Source organism: Hyperolius riggenbachi, chromosome 8 (assembly GCF_040937935.1).
Source record: "Hyperolius riggenbachi isolate aHypRig1 chromosome 8, aHypRig1.pri, whole genome shotgun sequence".
Lineage (NCBI taxonomy): Eukaryota > Metazoa > Chordata > Amphibia > Anura > Hyperoliidae > Hyperolius > Hyperolius riggenbachi.
In genome coordinates this window covers 159,271,681-159,288,218 of record NC_090653.1, presented here as the reverse complement: position 1 = coordinate 159,288,218, position 16,538 = coordinate 159,271,681, and the positions used below count along the sequence as shown (strand labels likewise).

At 42.6% G+C, this 16,538-nt stretch overlaps 1 protein-coding gene across 4 annotated transcripts in view; it reads left to right on the top strand.

Annotated features, from left to right (window-relative positions):
- IL2RG (interleukin 2 receptor subunit gamma) overlaps positions 1-15,700 on the top strand; it is a 92,002-nt gene extending 76,302 nt beyond the window's left edge. For all 4 annotated transcript variants that reach the window (XM_068247611.1, XM_068247614.1, XM_068247612.1 and 1 more), the window contains exons 5-8: positions 209-371; positions 6,663-6,771; positions 9,175-9,259; positions 10,334-15,700. In XM_068247611.1, coding sequence (XP_068103712.1) covers positions 209-371; positions 6,663-6,771; positions 9,175-9,259; positions 10,334-10,471 — 495 coding nt within the window. In that variant the 3' untranslated portion in view covers positions 10,472-15,700. The remainder of the gene's footprint in view (positions 1-208; positions 372-6,662; positions 6,772-9,174; positions 9,260-10,333) is intronic.
- The last annotated feature ends 838 nt before the right edge of the window (positions 15,701-16,538 follow it).

Sequence of the window (16,538 nt, the reverse complement as noted above, 5' to 3'; positions counted from 1 at the left end):
TGTAGAATAAAGTTGAGGGCAAGAAGGCTGTAAACAAAGATACTTTAGTCCAGTATGTATGCATACTTAGGCTCAGTGCACTAGCAGGCACATGAATGTTTAATGTTAAATCATGCCTTAATGAACTGACATAAGGTCTTCACTAGGTTACAATGTACCATACAATGTTTTTATGTGTATTGAAAACCTTCTTCCTCCTGTCCCACAGGAGAAAGAAGCTACGGCTACCTTATTTTCCTTGCCTAGTTTTGATCGTTGCCAGAATTATACTTTTTATGCAAGTAGCAAAATGAGCAGTATCTGTTCCAATACCCTAATGTGGAGTGAATGGAGTGATGGGGTCACTTGGGCCAGAAATGCCACCAACTGCGGTGAGTACAAACAAAGACTAGTGTCCAACAGCTCCAAAAACACACACACTTTTTATTTCACCCTCAAATACATTTTTTACTTTGTGATGTAGCCCCAAAAAGTAAAAAAAAAAGTAAAAAATCTGCCTAATCTTGTTTAGATGTTGTATCGCCAGGACCTACTGTGACATTTTGGTTCTCAGACATTTTAATCTGACATACATGCAGTGTCGGGTCTAGGGGTGAGTGCATTTCTGGTGGTCTGAGAAAAGAGAAAACAGACAAATTATAATTCACTGGGGCTTATTTATCAAGTCAGATGCCAATAAAACTGGAGCAAATGGGCAGTACTTGCCAGAGCAACCAACCATAATCCTTGTTCCATGTAACAACTGGAACTGCATTGTCGTTTTTTCTGGGCAACTACTCAACTTTTGCTCCAGTTTCCTTTGAACCTGTCTTGATAAATCAGCTACATGGCTTCTCTTAGACTCTGTAATGTTATTATTATTATTGATTTATAAAGTGCCAGCATATTCTGTGGCGCTGTACAAAGTAAGAAACAAACATGGGGTACACAATGTATATGTATACACCAACATACAAAATACAGAACTGATACAAATACAGTGACAAAGGTAACATGATGAATAAAATGTATAACAAATTTCAAGACACAAAAGGGTGAGAGAGCCCTGCCCTTGAGAGCTTACAATCTAAAAATAATAGGGGCAAAAAAGAGGTGGGGTAGTATACAATAAACATACCTAAGGCAGTGTGTTTTTAGGATATCTAGTAGGAGTGCAACTTAGCCTTAGGTCAAAGGGGGATGCTGCAAGGTGGAGAATATGCTTGGAGGAAAAAGTGAGTTATGAATGAGCGTTTAAAGATATCAAAGGTTGGAGAGGGACAGATGTGTTGTAGAATGGCATTCCAAAGGAGGTTATTCTAGAGGAGGACAAAAGAAGGTCATGTGTATGTAGATCTGAGATTGCGATTGGGTTGTAGGTTAGGGTTAAGAGTTTGAACTGAATCCTCTGGTTAATTGGTAGCCAATAAAGAGCTTGACAGAGAGGAGCAGCAGAGGAGGAGCGAGAAGAAAGATGAATGAGATGAGCAGCCGAATTCAGTACAGATTGGATCGGTGCCAGTCTGTTAGTTGGTAGTCCACAAAGTGGTATGTTACAACAGTCCAGGCGAGATATTATAAGAGTGTGTATTTTTGCGTTCGAGATTGCAGGAGCTGGTTAGGGATAGAGATGGCCTGAGCAGTTCGCCGGAAAACGGTTCCCGGCAAACTTTTGTGGTTCGCGTTCGCGGAGAACCGCAAACTTTTCCGGAAGTTCGATTCGCCTCCCATAGTGCATCATTACAGTCAACTTTGACCCTCTACATCACAGTCAGCAGGCACATTGTAGCCAATCAGGCTACACTCCCTCTTGGAGCCCCATCTCCCCTTATCAAAGGCAGGCAGCATCAGGCATTGGACTCACTCGTGTAACTGCAGTGATTAGAGAAAGGAGAGCTGCTGTGCAGAGACCTATAGGGAAAGCTTAGTTAGGCTCTTGTAGGCTTCTTAGCTTGCTCCTTGCTGATTCTTATTGCTAAAAAAGCACCCCTCGACAGCTCTTTCGAGAGCTAATCTTGTTCTTGTGATCTATTTTTTTTTGTGTGTGTGTGTGTGGCACACTTGCATTATATACAGCCCTGTCAGTCAGTCGCAGCTGGCCTTTGGCCCCTTGGTGGTATAATTACTACTGTGCCAGGTGCACATTACAATACCCATCACTGCATATACCTACCTGTTGTTCACTTCAGCGCACCCACCTACCTACGTGAGCGCACGCAGTGTCGCTGTGCCTGTCCGGTACCTGTCTGTGTGTGACAGGTGCACATTATAATACTCATCACTGCATATACCTACCTGTTGTTCACAGTGCACCCACCTACCTACGTGAGCGCACGCAGTGTCACTGTGCCTGTCCGGTACCTGTGTGTGTTTGACAGGTACACATCGTAATACCTATCACTGCATATACCTACCTGTTGTTCACAGTGCACCCACCTACCTACGTGAGTGCACGCAGTGTCACTGTGCCTGTCCGGTACCTGTTTGCGTGTGATAGGTGCTCATTGTAATACCCATCACTGCATATACCTACCTGTTGATCACTTCAGTGCACCCACCTACCTACGTGAGCGCACGCAGTGTGATATTTAATATCACCAGTCACTATACCTGTTCACGGTACGTGTGTGTGACAGGTGCACATTTGTAATACCCATCACTGCATATACCTACCGGTTGTGTTCAGTGCATCCCCTAACTACGTGAGTGCACGCAGTGTGATATACCACTCCGTGCATACCTGTTAACTGCACCTGTGTGACTGCACATTGTGTTAGTCAAGTCAGTGCATACCTTTCACTTCATCCCCCCCAATATGGACAAAACAAAAGGCAGAGGCAGGCCACCTGGCAGGTCTGTTCGAAGTCGCGCTGTCATGACTTCGTGCGGCCCTCGACCAAAGTACAGTGTTCAGAAGAAGGCACGTGCCATCAACCCCCAATATTGTCAGGAAGTAGTTGACTATTTAACACAGAACACTTCATCTTTCTCAGCTTCCGCACGGAAGCGTGACACGTCTTCCTCCTACTGCTCTGATTCTGGCACCCCACTTAACACTCAGTCGGCCGCCACCACCACCAAAGTGCCATCACCCCAGGGCTCAGCGGTGTGGACATTTTTTTGTGTGTCTGCCTCAGATGAGAGCAGTGCCATCTGTATTCTCTGCCACCGAAAATTGAGCCGTGGAAAGACCAAGTCCCGCGTAGGGACAACTACCTTACGAAGGCACATGATTACAAAGCACAAACTGCAATGGGATGACCACCTGAGGAAAAGCAGCACACAAAAGCAAAGCCACACACCGCAGTGAAAGATACAAGGCCGCAATTTTTTCTCAAAAAAAGGTGATGCCTAAACTGTACTGTGATGTTGAAAGGCAAGTGGTGACATCTTGGGCACGCAGCGTTGGGTCAAGGGTCCATCGGACCACAGATGCCTGGTCTGCAAAGCACGCTCAGGCCTGCCCGAAGACTAAATCAGTCCCCACACACAGCATCTCTGCCTGCACGCCGTGTGACTGCCTGCCCCAAGACTAAGTCGCTCCCCACACAGCATCTCTGCCCGCAGGCCGGTTGACTGCCTTCTCCGCCACCGCCAACAGGGTCCAGGAATCCAGGTGGATTCCTGAATTTTTCTGGTGTGTGTACATGCCTGCCTAATTTTTCTGGCTGCACTGGAGCTGCAAGACAAAAAAGACTTGAAGAGGGTGTCTTCAAAACAGTATCAAAATGTATTGCACATCTAAGACAACCCCTATAACTATACCCTTCTCCTCCCTTAAAAAAACACGGCCGTGACTGGGCTCCCTGCCTATTTGAGTATGCAAGAGCCATGTGTGTTATGAAGCATGTTAGCTATGAGAATTGATCTACTGTTGTTGTGCTACAGCTTGGCTGTAATGACAGTTGGTTTCTAAACAGTTAAAAAGTTGAGCAGTAGTGAAGGAAGCAGCGATAGGTTAAAAAATGCATCATTTGATACCAGGTAGATTAGGTCTATTGTTTAATTGGACAAGCACGATACACGTGACTATATATTGAAAGAGGCAGTAGCCAATCCTGACCATTGTTTGAGAAAGCTTGGAGATAGCCAAGCGAAACTAGCCACGTGACACGGCCATCACGATCAGCTGACCGGAACGCCGTTCATCGGCGCACGCTGAAACACCGTCTGGATTTGCTGCAGCGGAGTGCCCCGGCTTGGGGAAGTGTAAAGCAGCAGAACTTGGAGCTGTGATCATAGGCAGGACAACGAGGCAGACGGAGACCGTCCAGATAGCAGTGGTGAGAGCCCGCTGGGCAATGCTGTATTCCTGCACTCGTATGATCGCTTTGCATGGCATGCTAGATGTGGCTATGGACTTTATCGGTGTTTTGGAGTTGTGGTAGTTGACACCACTAGAACTAGCTGCGCTTATGCTTGGCTCCAAGAATACTGGTATATCAGTGGATTTCAGTGCATGTGGCGTATATTGGCATAATTGAAGTTACAAGGTTGCTTAAATCTGAACATCAAATAGTTATCAAGCCGGATGGCTGGTGCAATGACTGTCTCAGTACCAATGCATGCATGTGATGGACATCAATCAAACCACCTCTGAACTTTAAAGCTGCTATAATAAGTCCCTCCATTTTTCCTCCGCCTCCTATACTCAAGCTGGGGACCTGTTACAATTAAGTGACAAGATTAATGCTCTATGTTGTTATTAATCAGCACCTAAGTTTAGCAAACAACTTAAGGATTTAAGTTGATATTGAAATCCTATTTGATATAGGGAGTGTCATCTTTTTGTATGATATTGCTTAATGAGTGCTGTGGATGAGAGTGTGTCAAGTCAGCTGACCAGTATAAACACGGCCGTGTTTTTTAAGGGGGGAGAAAGGTATAGATAGCGCTCCACAATGTTGGTTGATTAGGAAATATGAAAAGTCCCCTTTAGGACCGCACTCACCCTCTTGGATGGACCACTGTTAGACTGGTCATCAGCGTTTCAGCAATCCTCCAAGTGGAAGTTAATGGGGCTGTCCGTCCGTTATCCAGGTCAGGATGATAGCGTCCCCAGTGTAGTTAGGTATCTTCACTTCTGGTTAGGCCTCTGCATTCCTCATGTGGGATACGGATTTTCAAAGTACCTCACAAAGGATAAAATGGACCATAGCGTAATTCCGTAAAAAAATATAACATTTATTCTTTAAAACATACTCACAAGCATGGAATAGGTACAAGCGTTTAGAGTTAATAACGGGCTCTCCCCCGTGCCTCCCGGGTAAGGCCTATAGAGGTGGTCCGCTCCGCTCGGTGTCCGCTAATGGGGCTGTCCGTCCGTTATCCAGGTCAGTGCGGTCCTAAAGGTGAGTGCGGTCCTAAAGGGGACTTTTCATATTTCCTAATCAACCAACATTGTGGAGCGCTATCTACACAAAGAGACTTTGCAGAAGGGATTTGCTACACCCCATAGAAAAGCGCATACATAAGAGACTATCTACCAAGATCGAACTACAACTGTTTCAGTTTCTTGGTGCAGTTTTGAACTATTTGATAATTGCAGCGCTATTTTGACACATTGGGAGAAGGGTATAGTTATAGGGGTTGTCTAAGATGTTCAATAAATTTTGATACTGTTTTGAAGACAGCCTCTGCAAGTCTTTTTTGTCTTGTGACTAGTGTGACAGAGAGTGGCTCCCCTTAGGGGTCAGTAATTCATTATATAGGCTCTAGCGCATCCGAATCCATTTTTCTTGTGCACTGCAGCTGCAACAACAAAACAAAAGGCATGTACATGTGCCAATTCCCCTTCATGATCATTACCTTGCCGCGGTGAAGGGGCTTGCGTATCACAATGCAAGCAATGACCGCCGGCTATATGAGTGTGTCGTGGGAGGGGGGGCGGGGCACACCCACGATAATAAAGTCATTGCTTCATTGTGGACAAATTTGATCAGCTGGACAGTCACTGTCATTCAGCTACCTCAGCCCCTCGACCATATGGGCTTGAAAGCCGCCATCACCTGCACTCGTCATGGTGCGCACCAGTCCAGCACGGCCGTCACTATGCAAACAGCTGTTTGCGGTGCATTACACAGTGAGTTTGGTGTGTTAGTGTGAAGCAGTACTCTAATTGCACTCCCTGATTGATGAATACACATGCAGGATGTTTTAAAGCACTTTAGGCCTGCAATTTAGCATTCAATGTGATTTCTGCCCTTTAAACGCTGCTTTGCGTCAAATACAGATTTTTCCCCGGGACTTTTGGAGCCTATCCCACTCATCCATGCAAAAACTCAGATGTTAGACCTCTTGAAACATCTTTTCCATCACTTTTGTGGCCAGCATAAGTGATTCTAGTTTTCAAAGTTCGCCTCCCCATTGAAGTCTATTGCGGTTCGCGAACCAAACTTTTGCGGAAGTTTGTGTTCGCGGTTTGCGAAACGAAAATCGGAGGTTCAGGCCATCTCTAGTTAGGGAGTGAATGTGAGGAATGAAAAAGAGAGGGGAGTTAAATATTACCCCTATGTCATGTGTTGACTTATTCCTTGTTAACCATAGTAATCCCTCCCCCAAATGTGTATCTATGTTTTAAAAAATGTGTTTACTTAAAACAAAAGGACAATCTAACATCTTCTTCACAGTTTTTAAATGTTGTCCATAATGTTATTTACTAAAGCTTGTTTGTCTGTTTTCAGATGACCAGCCATCACCAAATCAACCATCAAAGTTTATGCAAATAGGTTTCACTGTTGGGTTGACTCTACTGTTGGTGGTAATATTTATTGCCGTGATTGGACAAGAGAGGTGAGTATCTTTTGCCATAACATCTATCATGAGAATGAACAACATAAATGCAGTATTTTGAAATTTCTTTTTTAGGCTTTTATTGTTGTCTGAATGCTTAAAGAGCGAATTCTTCCCCTAGGAGGGGGAAGTCGCCACTAAGGGAATACGTTAGTTCCTCTTTCAGTGGCAGCTGGAGCACTCTGATTGGCTCCTGACAGAACAGCTGGGGCCCAGGTTGCTATCAGCACCCTGATTTTGACTCCAGAAAGCAAGAACAGTGAGAATTTAGGGTGTACATCATACACTAAAAGGTTAGCAATGCACGTCTATTTTGGGCTTACACTGCATGTCCTTTGCAGTTGTTAAGGGGTTAATGCATTTCAGTGTAGGGGGGGGGAAAAGATTTTGGCCAGATTTAACTATAGTTTTAACCAGTTTACTAACTGAAAAGGAGCATTGCCCATGGAAACAGCACTACTCAATTTAAGAATAATTGATCTTAATGGTATCAAAAAAATATCTGAACAAGATTCTAAACAATTTAAATACAATTAAAACGTTCACACCTCTCAAATGACCAATTGATTATCATAAATCATTTAGCATTCATTAACAGTGCTGCTCAAATCCGGAATCGGGAGACATCCGGATAGTTGCTATCCGATATCTCCCAGTAAACCTGTGTGGAGTGGGCGAGGGGGAGAGGGGGTCAATCTTACCTGTCTGACGTCTTCTTTGTCCGTCCCTCAGCGCCTCCACGAGCGTCACGTGATTACAAAAACTTCCTCCTGCAACCCGGAAGGAGGAAGTGTTTGTAACCACATGACCGCCACTTGGACCACATCATGGGAGGCGCCGAGGGACGGACGAAGAAGACGCCAGACAGGTAAGATTGACCCCCCCTAACCCCCGCCCACCCCGCACAGGTAACTGGGAGATATCCGGAAAGAACTATCCAGATGTCTCCTGGTTGCGGATTTGAGCAGCTCTGTTCATTAATATTGCCTCTGGTCCAAAATCATGTATGCTATTAAATAGTATTCAATTCTGTGCAACAAAGTGTATGTAATTCCAGTTCATGATGTGCAAATAAAGTGCTATGAGCTAATCACAGTGAAACTATAATCATGAATAAAGTACTAAATCAGTAAGGTGAAAAAAATCACAACCGTGCAACATTCCTGTGTAAAACAAACCACTAATAACAATGTATCAGCAATAACATTTCCATTAGCAAAGTGCTAGTGTGATGAATTATGATTCTGGTACTGCTACTGATTCTGGTAACAGCGCACAATACACGTATATACATCACCCAGATTGTACTAAATAAGGAAAGGCCCAGGCTCGGTCACCAGTAAATTTGAGAGGGATACAGGTGGTTTAGTGGCAGATGGCATCCTCCCAAACAATCACCATGTTCCACCCCCTCTGGTAACATGTGCATGCTAAAAAAGCAACTTTCATTGCCAGGGTCTCAACTCACAATTTCCATGAATGTAAGCTGTGGAACAGATTGGACTGAGGGCCCTTTTCCACTTCCGGCGATTGCGATGCTGAATCGCAAAATCGCAAATTGCTAGCAATTTTTTTTAAATCACTAGGGTTTGCTAAATAACATAGGAATCGCGGTAGGTAATTTCCACTACAGCGATTCGATTTTTGCTAAAGTGCGATCGTGGCTCGGAGCTATTTTTTACTGCGATTTTGCTATGCAGTGCATTGTATAGCAAAATTGCAATCTGCAAAAAAATTTTACAACTTGCTGACTCGCAATCGCTAGCCTTTAACGCAAATGCTAGCGATTGCAAGTAGAAACGAGCCCTTAGGGCCCGTTTGCGCTAAGCGCTAGCGATTGCAATTCAGCAAGTTGCAAATTTTTTGGAGCGATTGTAATTTTGCTATGCAATGCACTCCATAGCAAAATCGCGGTAAAAATCGCTCTGAGCCGCGATCACGCTTTAGCTAAAGTCTAATCGCGGTAGTGGAAATTACCTACCACAATTCCTATTATATTTAGCAAATCCTAGCGATTTAAAAATCGCTAGCGATTTGTGATTCAACATTGCAATCGCTGCAAGTGGAAAAGGGCCCTTACTGCTGTAAATAAGAAAAACTTTCATTGCCAGGGTCTGAACTCTCTAATTGTTCCAATGACTAAAAGCAAGGGAGTAGATTGGACCAACTGCTGAAAACCTTAAAGTGGCAGGGGGAAAGGACATTTGCACAGTAAAGAAGAGGAGAATTGGGATTAGTGGGGTGTGAAGTATCTGTTTTTTTTTCTCTACATACAGTATTTGTTGCCTGGAGAAACAGTTTAAACTTTTATCTCTATCTGTTTTCATTCAACGTTTAAGTAACTCAATCACTACTGACTTCCGTTTTTTTTTTCTAATTATTGTCTTGTTTTTCTTTAACTAGAATATGGGTTATTCTTGTCCCTCAAATTCCAAACCCTGGGAAAAAGTTTGAGACTCTTTTTACCACCTATGGAAACGACTTTCAGGTAATACAATTCACAGATTGCATTCTGAGGGAAATTGAGTATATTAGATATGGGAGAAGCTAAGGAACTATGGGGTTCATGCAAAAACTTGGCATGTGTACAAGCAGCTTACGGCAGGAAAAAATATAGCACTTGCTTTACCTCCAGTGCGATGTGGTGCATTTTGAGTAAGTACTACTCACTATGTGCTGCTGACTGCTGAACTACAGTATTTTGCTTGGCAGCCATAACTTTAGAAGCTTTCCTTTATGCTGATATGTGTGATGCTGTGGAAGGTAGAAAAAAATGAGCATGGTTCCTTGCCTCTAAAGAACCCTGTGCCCATCACTAGAGGGGAGTGGCTCCAAAACTGAGGGGTAACATAGCCTCATCTATTAAAGTACTCTGTCCCCACCACTGGTAGACATCAGGGCTCCTTAGGAAGATCCATATGCCTGGTGGAGTGCATATGATAGGTTATGAGAGTGTTTGGTGTAATCCAGTCTCTCTGCATTTACCGCCATCAGGCAAGCACCCCTGCTCCAATCTGTAAATAGAGGAGGTCACAGCAAGCTGTCAGTTGGGCCAGGGGGCACAAAGAGGATAGTCTTTCTAGAGGTACAGCAGAATCCCTTTATAGTAAACTCCAAGGGACCAGGACTAATTACTCAAATGTGTTATGCACATGATTATAGTAAACTAATTAAAAGGCCGGTCCGTTAAGAAAAAAAAGGGCGCTAGGCCTTGGCCACAACAAAACTCCCCCCCCCCCCCTGCAAAGCACGCACTGCCACAATGGCGCTAGCGCGCATCACACTCGCACCCCCTGTGCCTGCCTTTCTCTGCTCTCTGAAATCCATCTGCGTGCTGCACATGCACACCAGGCACAGCGCACGTACACAGGAGAATGCAGCACCATGGCTATAATTATATAGAATTGAAGCAAAATCCTTAAAATAGCAGTTCAATATAGGTGTTAATGGAACCAAACCAAAGAAGTCTGATGGATTAACCTCAAAATTAGATTTCATGATACCTATCTGAAAATTATGAAAAAAGTGATCAATTGGTGTAAGTCTTTTATTTATCTGGCAGGAGTGGGTTGGAGTTTCAAAGGAAGCTGTGGAGAGGATGAAGCCCAATTACAGTGAACCATTCTGCGTTGTGACTGAAGATCCTGACAGCACAGGACAGGAGGGCAAGACCTTGACACCCATCTCACCAGCAAACTGACAGCTGTGCAGTCATGTCAGAAGGGCACATGGCAGTCACTGGTGCTCTGCTGCTGTAAAATAATATATACGCCCTCTTTTGCTGTATCATAATAATAATAATACAAAAATATATATATTTTTTTTTTTAATTAAGGAAGATGAATAAGATATATTACGTGTTATGTAAAATTTTGCTCCCACAACATATTCTAAATTCCAATGTATTGATGATGCATGTAATGTACATATTGTATCTGTTGGAACTAGTTCACTTTTATAACAATAGGTCATTAACTTTCCTCTTGAGTTTTCTCCAAGGCGATATTTTCAAATCTTACTAATAGTATAAAGCTCTCACCAAGCAAGAAATAAAATACGTTTGATATTACTTTTTTTTTTTAATCTAACATGAAAAATATCTCCTGTGACAAAACAGGAGAAAAGTTAATTAGACAAGGGCCAATGTGTTTTTGAATTAAGGTAATTAGTGGAACAAGAATGTGTTTAGCTATAATTTACTAACTAGTAAGAGTGCCTTCAGTAGCCTTTCAACTGACTAGAGGTACTAGACAGGGGTGCCCCCTTTCGCCGAGTCTATTTGCCCTGGCTATCGAGCCGCTGGCAATTATGTTTAGGCATTCTAGTAATATTGTGGGATTGAAATTGGGGAGGTTAGAGGAAAAAATCTCACTCTACGCAGATGACGTTCTCCTATACTTAGCAGATTCGGGTCCTTCTCTTGCCGCAGCTCTGGAAACAGTTGACTATTGTGGTCGCTGGTCAGGTTTGAAAATAAATAAAACAAAGTCCATTCTATTCCCATTAGATGATAACTCTTCACTTAATAATAATCCTGGTCTAGCTCTACAGTGGTCCAATAAATTCACGTATCTTGGACTAGTAATACAAAAAAAGACCTTAAAATGTTTTTGACCAATAACTTTATCCCCATTATTAAAAAAGTGAAAGATAAATGCAGTGCCTGGCAGAATCTATCCTTAACCCTGATAGGGAGAGTTAATGCTTTAAAAATGATGCTATTGCCTAAATTTACAGTACATTTTTTGTAATTCACCAGTGTGGATACCTAAAAAATACTTTACTGAAATAAATAAAATTCTGCTCCTATTTATCTGGTCCAATAAACTCCCGTGTTTATTGCTTAGCACTTTAGAACTACCAACTACAGAAGGAGGTCTATCTATGCCCAACTTTTACTACTATTTTCTGGCTTCAATACTAGTTACCATTCGTTGGTGGTTCTCTAGGGATGAAAACAATCCAGCCATAGTGGCAGAGGCAGCCATCATGGGTTCGTATGAAGCTCTCCTTAACTTACCAATTCGAGGTCCCTGGTCCTCTCCTGCTATCACAACAGGTATGAAAACCAGAATCCGTGCTTGGCAATATCTCCATAACAAATTCAACATGTTACTTAGGTGGTCCCCATACACACCATTATGGGGAAATCCTAACATTCCCCAGTTTTCTACCATTCTGGACCTGGCACTCTGGGCCAGATATGATATAAAAATGTTAAAGGATATAGCCCCAAATGGGACTTTATTGCCTTTCTCGGATCTGCAACAATTGTATAGTCTTCCTAACCACATGCGCTTTAGATTTTTACAGCTGTCACATGCATATAGTTCACAATTTGGTAGGGAAAGACTGCGGCTGAAGTCTGACCCACTTGAATCTCTTCTTATAGTAGAAAGACTGACTAAGCCACTATTAGCTATCTACGCGGAGCTCCTCCTTCAACTACGTCACAATACTAACAACATTTACAGACAATGGGTCAATGACCTGGGAGAAATAGAGGAAGAAGAATGGGAGGAGGCGGTTGGCAAGGGAGCGGGGATCTTGATCTCGTCCAGGGACAGATTGGTTCAACTGAAGTACCTACATAGGGTATATTTTACCCCTAGCAGACTGCACAAAATTAATCGTTCCCATTCTAACATTTGTACTAGATGTGGGGCGGCAGAAGGAAACTTTCTCCATATGTTCTGGACTTGTCCAGCATTAGCCAGATACTGGGATCGGATTAAAAAGACTATAGAAACTGTACTAGACACACCTTTTAAGTTTGAGCCGAAAATGGCCATGCTGGGTATATTTAAAAAAGACAGTTATGGCAAACATAAACAGGCAATGGTTTTTACACTTTGCCATATTGCTAGAAAGATAATTCTATCTCATTGGAACCAGACTACTGTACCCACTAAAGCAGAATGGATCAATGCAGTTAACAAACTCCTCCCTCTATGTAAAATGACTTATAAAAGCTGCAATTGCCCTAATAAGTTCGACTATATCTGGTCCGGGTGGTGCTACAAATATTGTAGGACAGTACTGACTGATATCTAAACAATATATATTGGGTGAGGTATTATGGTGTATATTTTATTCTACGCATGCCTGTTTTGTAAAGGGAACTAATTTCTAATGGATTGATCTCCTTGCCAATATACATAGATATGTGCCGAATAAGCTCCCACTAGTGGATGGATAGGATCTATATGCAGGTACCTAGAAAGTTGTTTTTTATGTATAAGAAATTCTTTAATATTGTACATGTTGGCATTTCAAACACATCACCAGGGATTTTGATTTAACAGGTGAATGAAGCTCCTTTATTTAATATGTAAGAATATTCCATGACATGAGATGTATAGCTCTGAGGCTGGCTGTAAGATAACTATGTTATAATATGTATCACATGTAACAAAGACTCTGATATTTTCTTCTTCTTTTCTTCTTTCTTCTCTGCTTCCTCTGGTGTCCTCACTTGAGGGGAGCCTCTACTCTTTTTCTACTCTTCCCTTCTTAGGAGTGTACTGACTTACCAATAAGTTTGTGTTTTGATATGTTGAAATGTTCATTCTTTATGTTGTATTTTGTATGCAAACAAAAAATACAATAACATTTACCTGTTAAAAAAGAGTGCCTTCAGTGATCACGACCTCATGACCTTTTCTGATCTTTAGGCCCATCTAGTACCCCGTAGATATTTTGTACTTGCTGCATATCCTTGAATATAAGTTGACCTCGTGTATAAGTCTACCCCAAAATTTGACCCTCTTAAGCCTGCATTTTTTTCTTGACTCAAGTACAAGTCTACCCAGCAAAGTTAATGGCTGTACTTGGGGACCAAGAGGAGTTAACAGCTGAATTTGGGGACCAGTATTTTCTTGGCATTTCCTTTATCAAGAAAGTGTTACCACTACTGGGTAAATTAGTGCAAATGGGAATGTCACTAACAGAACACACGTTACTCAATGTGCTCAGTGTTATAGCCATTGGTTGGTAATGGCTGCCTCTAAAACCTTCTCATCAAAAGTAAGCTATGCAGAATAGTGTTTTCCAAGCAAAAGGTTACAATGGAAGAAGGGTTATAAAGCTGAAGGTTATAAAGGTGACAGTGGGAGGAGGGTTATAAAGCTTGCTGGCTGCTGAGGCTTGCTCTGCAAAGGTTGAGCGAGAGGAGCGCCCCCTTGGCTATGAGTCAGAAATTTAGGTCCGACTCGTGTGCAAGTCAACCCCTATACTTTTATTTAGTAAGTCACACCTAAATTTCTAGACTTATAGTCGAGTATGTATGTTAAATGTTTCTATTCATATTTTTATAGTGTTGTACATGTATATCTTTTTTGGCTGGCAGAGAAGGGGCTAAGCCTGGACTCATCTATTCATGCATTGGGGAAGTACTGTAAGTAATTTATGTGTGTTTTTTGTTTAGCAGAAGCATTTACTTGTGTAGAAGCCAGCCACCTCAGAAGACTACACGTTTATAGTTTCAATGGCTTTAGTAGAAATACTCTGTCTCTCCAGGCAATATGAAGAGAAGCGTAAACAGAGGCGCCAGCATAGAGTATAAATATTAAAAAAACTGTTAAAAAGGGCAACAGTGCTGGGCTTACCTCCCCAACAAGTAAAGCACAGACTGTGTTGATTAAAGTTTCAACAAAGATACAGTTTATTGAAGTACTCCACAATGCAGCGCGTTTCGCAGGTTATATCCCACTTCATCAGGCAATCAAAGGAGTAAAAACTAGTACAAGTCTGGGTCCAAGCCAAATGCCTCTGTCTCTCCAGGTGCTAGGAGATTGTCATCATTATCACCATTAATATCTCCTCATTGTGGGCCAAAGTCTATTTATTTGCATTAGCATTCACTGCTTTGAAAACAGGAAAGCCAATTTGATCAGTAGGCAAGCAAATTGACAATTGACTATTAACAAAATGATAATAGCGATGATCAGTCACCAGTCTGTCACAGACTCTTCTACTCTGAACTGACAACAGAGAAGAAGAAATTATGTTGCACATTACCTTGTCAGATGGCTATCGCTGGATTTAGGAGCTGGAAGTCATGGAGTTCCATCTAATGCACTTTCTCCCACCGCGCTTCTATTTTGCCACTTCCAGCTTGTCTGTTCAATTAAATTGTGTCACATTCTTATGAGGGTTCAACTAATTCAATTTGAAGTAAAGTAAACTGCATGCAGCTATGAATGCCATGGTCTAGGTTATTATTGATTTATAAAGCGCCAACATATTCAGTGGCGCTGTACAAAGTTAGAAACAAACATGGGGTACATAATACAGACAATGGTATACATGGTACCATTTTATGCTCCTACATACTGCTACAGTAATCTGACAGGTAAGTAAGTTTGCGCACCCACACTTACCTCCACCTGTGCTGCCAAATGGTGCTTGGTGGCAAAACAGAGCAAAACGGCACTGGAAATTTGGTTGCACCATGCGCCACCATAGGCCGTAATGTGAATCACGGCTATGGTGGCGCTCAGACTGTGATTTGGGTGCTGTCACAAGATGAAACCCAAATTACTTTAAAAACAGGGTAATTTGACCCCCAGAAATAGCTGGCAACTGAATTACGTCTTTACCCCTGAGTACAAGGCGGGTCTGGAGGAGGAACCGCAATTAATGCCGCCAGGACTTCTGAAGGAGCAGAGTGAGCCATTTATCGGCTTCACTCTGTGCCCAAATTTCCCAGCGCCATTTTACCATGTATGCGCTGGGTGGAGGTGCCCAAAAGTACCGTATTTGCCACCATATAAGATGCACCTTTTCTCCCAAAAAATGGGGAGAAAAAATCCTTGCATCTTAAATGGTGAATGCAGGAAATCCCCAACTTACGAACAACCGCTTATATGAATTGCCAACCCGCCACCACATGGGGCATTCCCGGCATTAGCTCCCCCGTGTGTATCCCTGGCTCACCCTGTGTAATTAGCAGTGTAGTGGCAGGTCTTACCTAATCCAGCAGCTCCCTCGAGGATTGCAGACCTCTCTTCTCTCTCGCGGCTCCCCATAGTGATGTCTTCTACTGATGACGTGATCAGCAGAAGCCGTCACTAGAGGAGCAGTGTGGGAGAGAAGAGAGGTCTTTGATCCCAGCAGAAGCCGCTGGATTAGGTAAGACATGCCACTACTCAGCTAATTACACCGGGGGAGAGTGGACCACACAGGGGGAGCTGGGACACACAAATCTACAAGACACTCCTGGAACATGGACACACCAGGTTTAGTATATATTTTTTTCCTGGTTTTTGCCTCTAAACCTAGGTGCATCTTATATACTGGAGCGTCTTATACGGCGGAAAATACGGTATATAAAAAAATCAGTTTAAATAGGAGACACAGTAAATTAATTACCTCTCTCTTTGTAATTCAAAATTTTTATGGCAAAAAAAAGTCGCCAGCTCCAAGTGAACCCGTACAAGAACCCATAAGACTTGGCATGTTTTCTTATATACTTTTGGGAGTCTCCACTTTCCAGTGTTTATCGTTCAAACCACTTTTGGAAGCTGTTATTTTAGTTTAGTCCCCCTTTCGGAGCGGGATTGGTGAGACCCGAGCGATGACGGGAATTTCACTATACACCTTTATTGGTGGTGGTTGCAAATTGCTTGCAACAAGAAAAGTGTGAGTAATTCTCTTTGTCTTTCTCTTTTGTGTCTTTTCGGTCCTTGGATTCTCTATCAGTCCTTCTCTTAGTCCTCAGCATAAGCCTCTTATATGTTCTGAATAATCCATGAAAACACACTTCT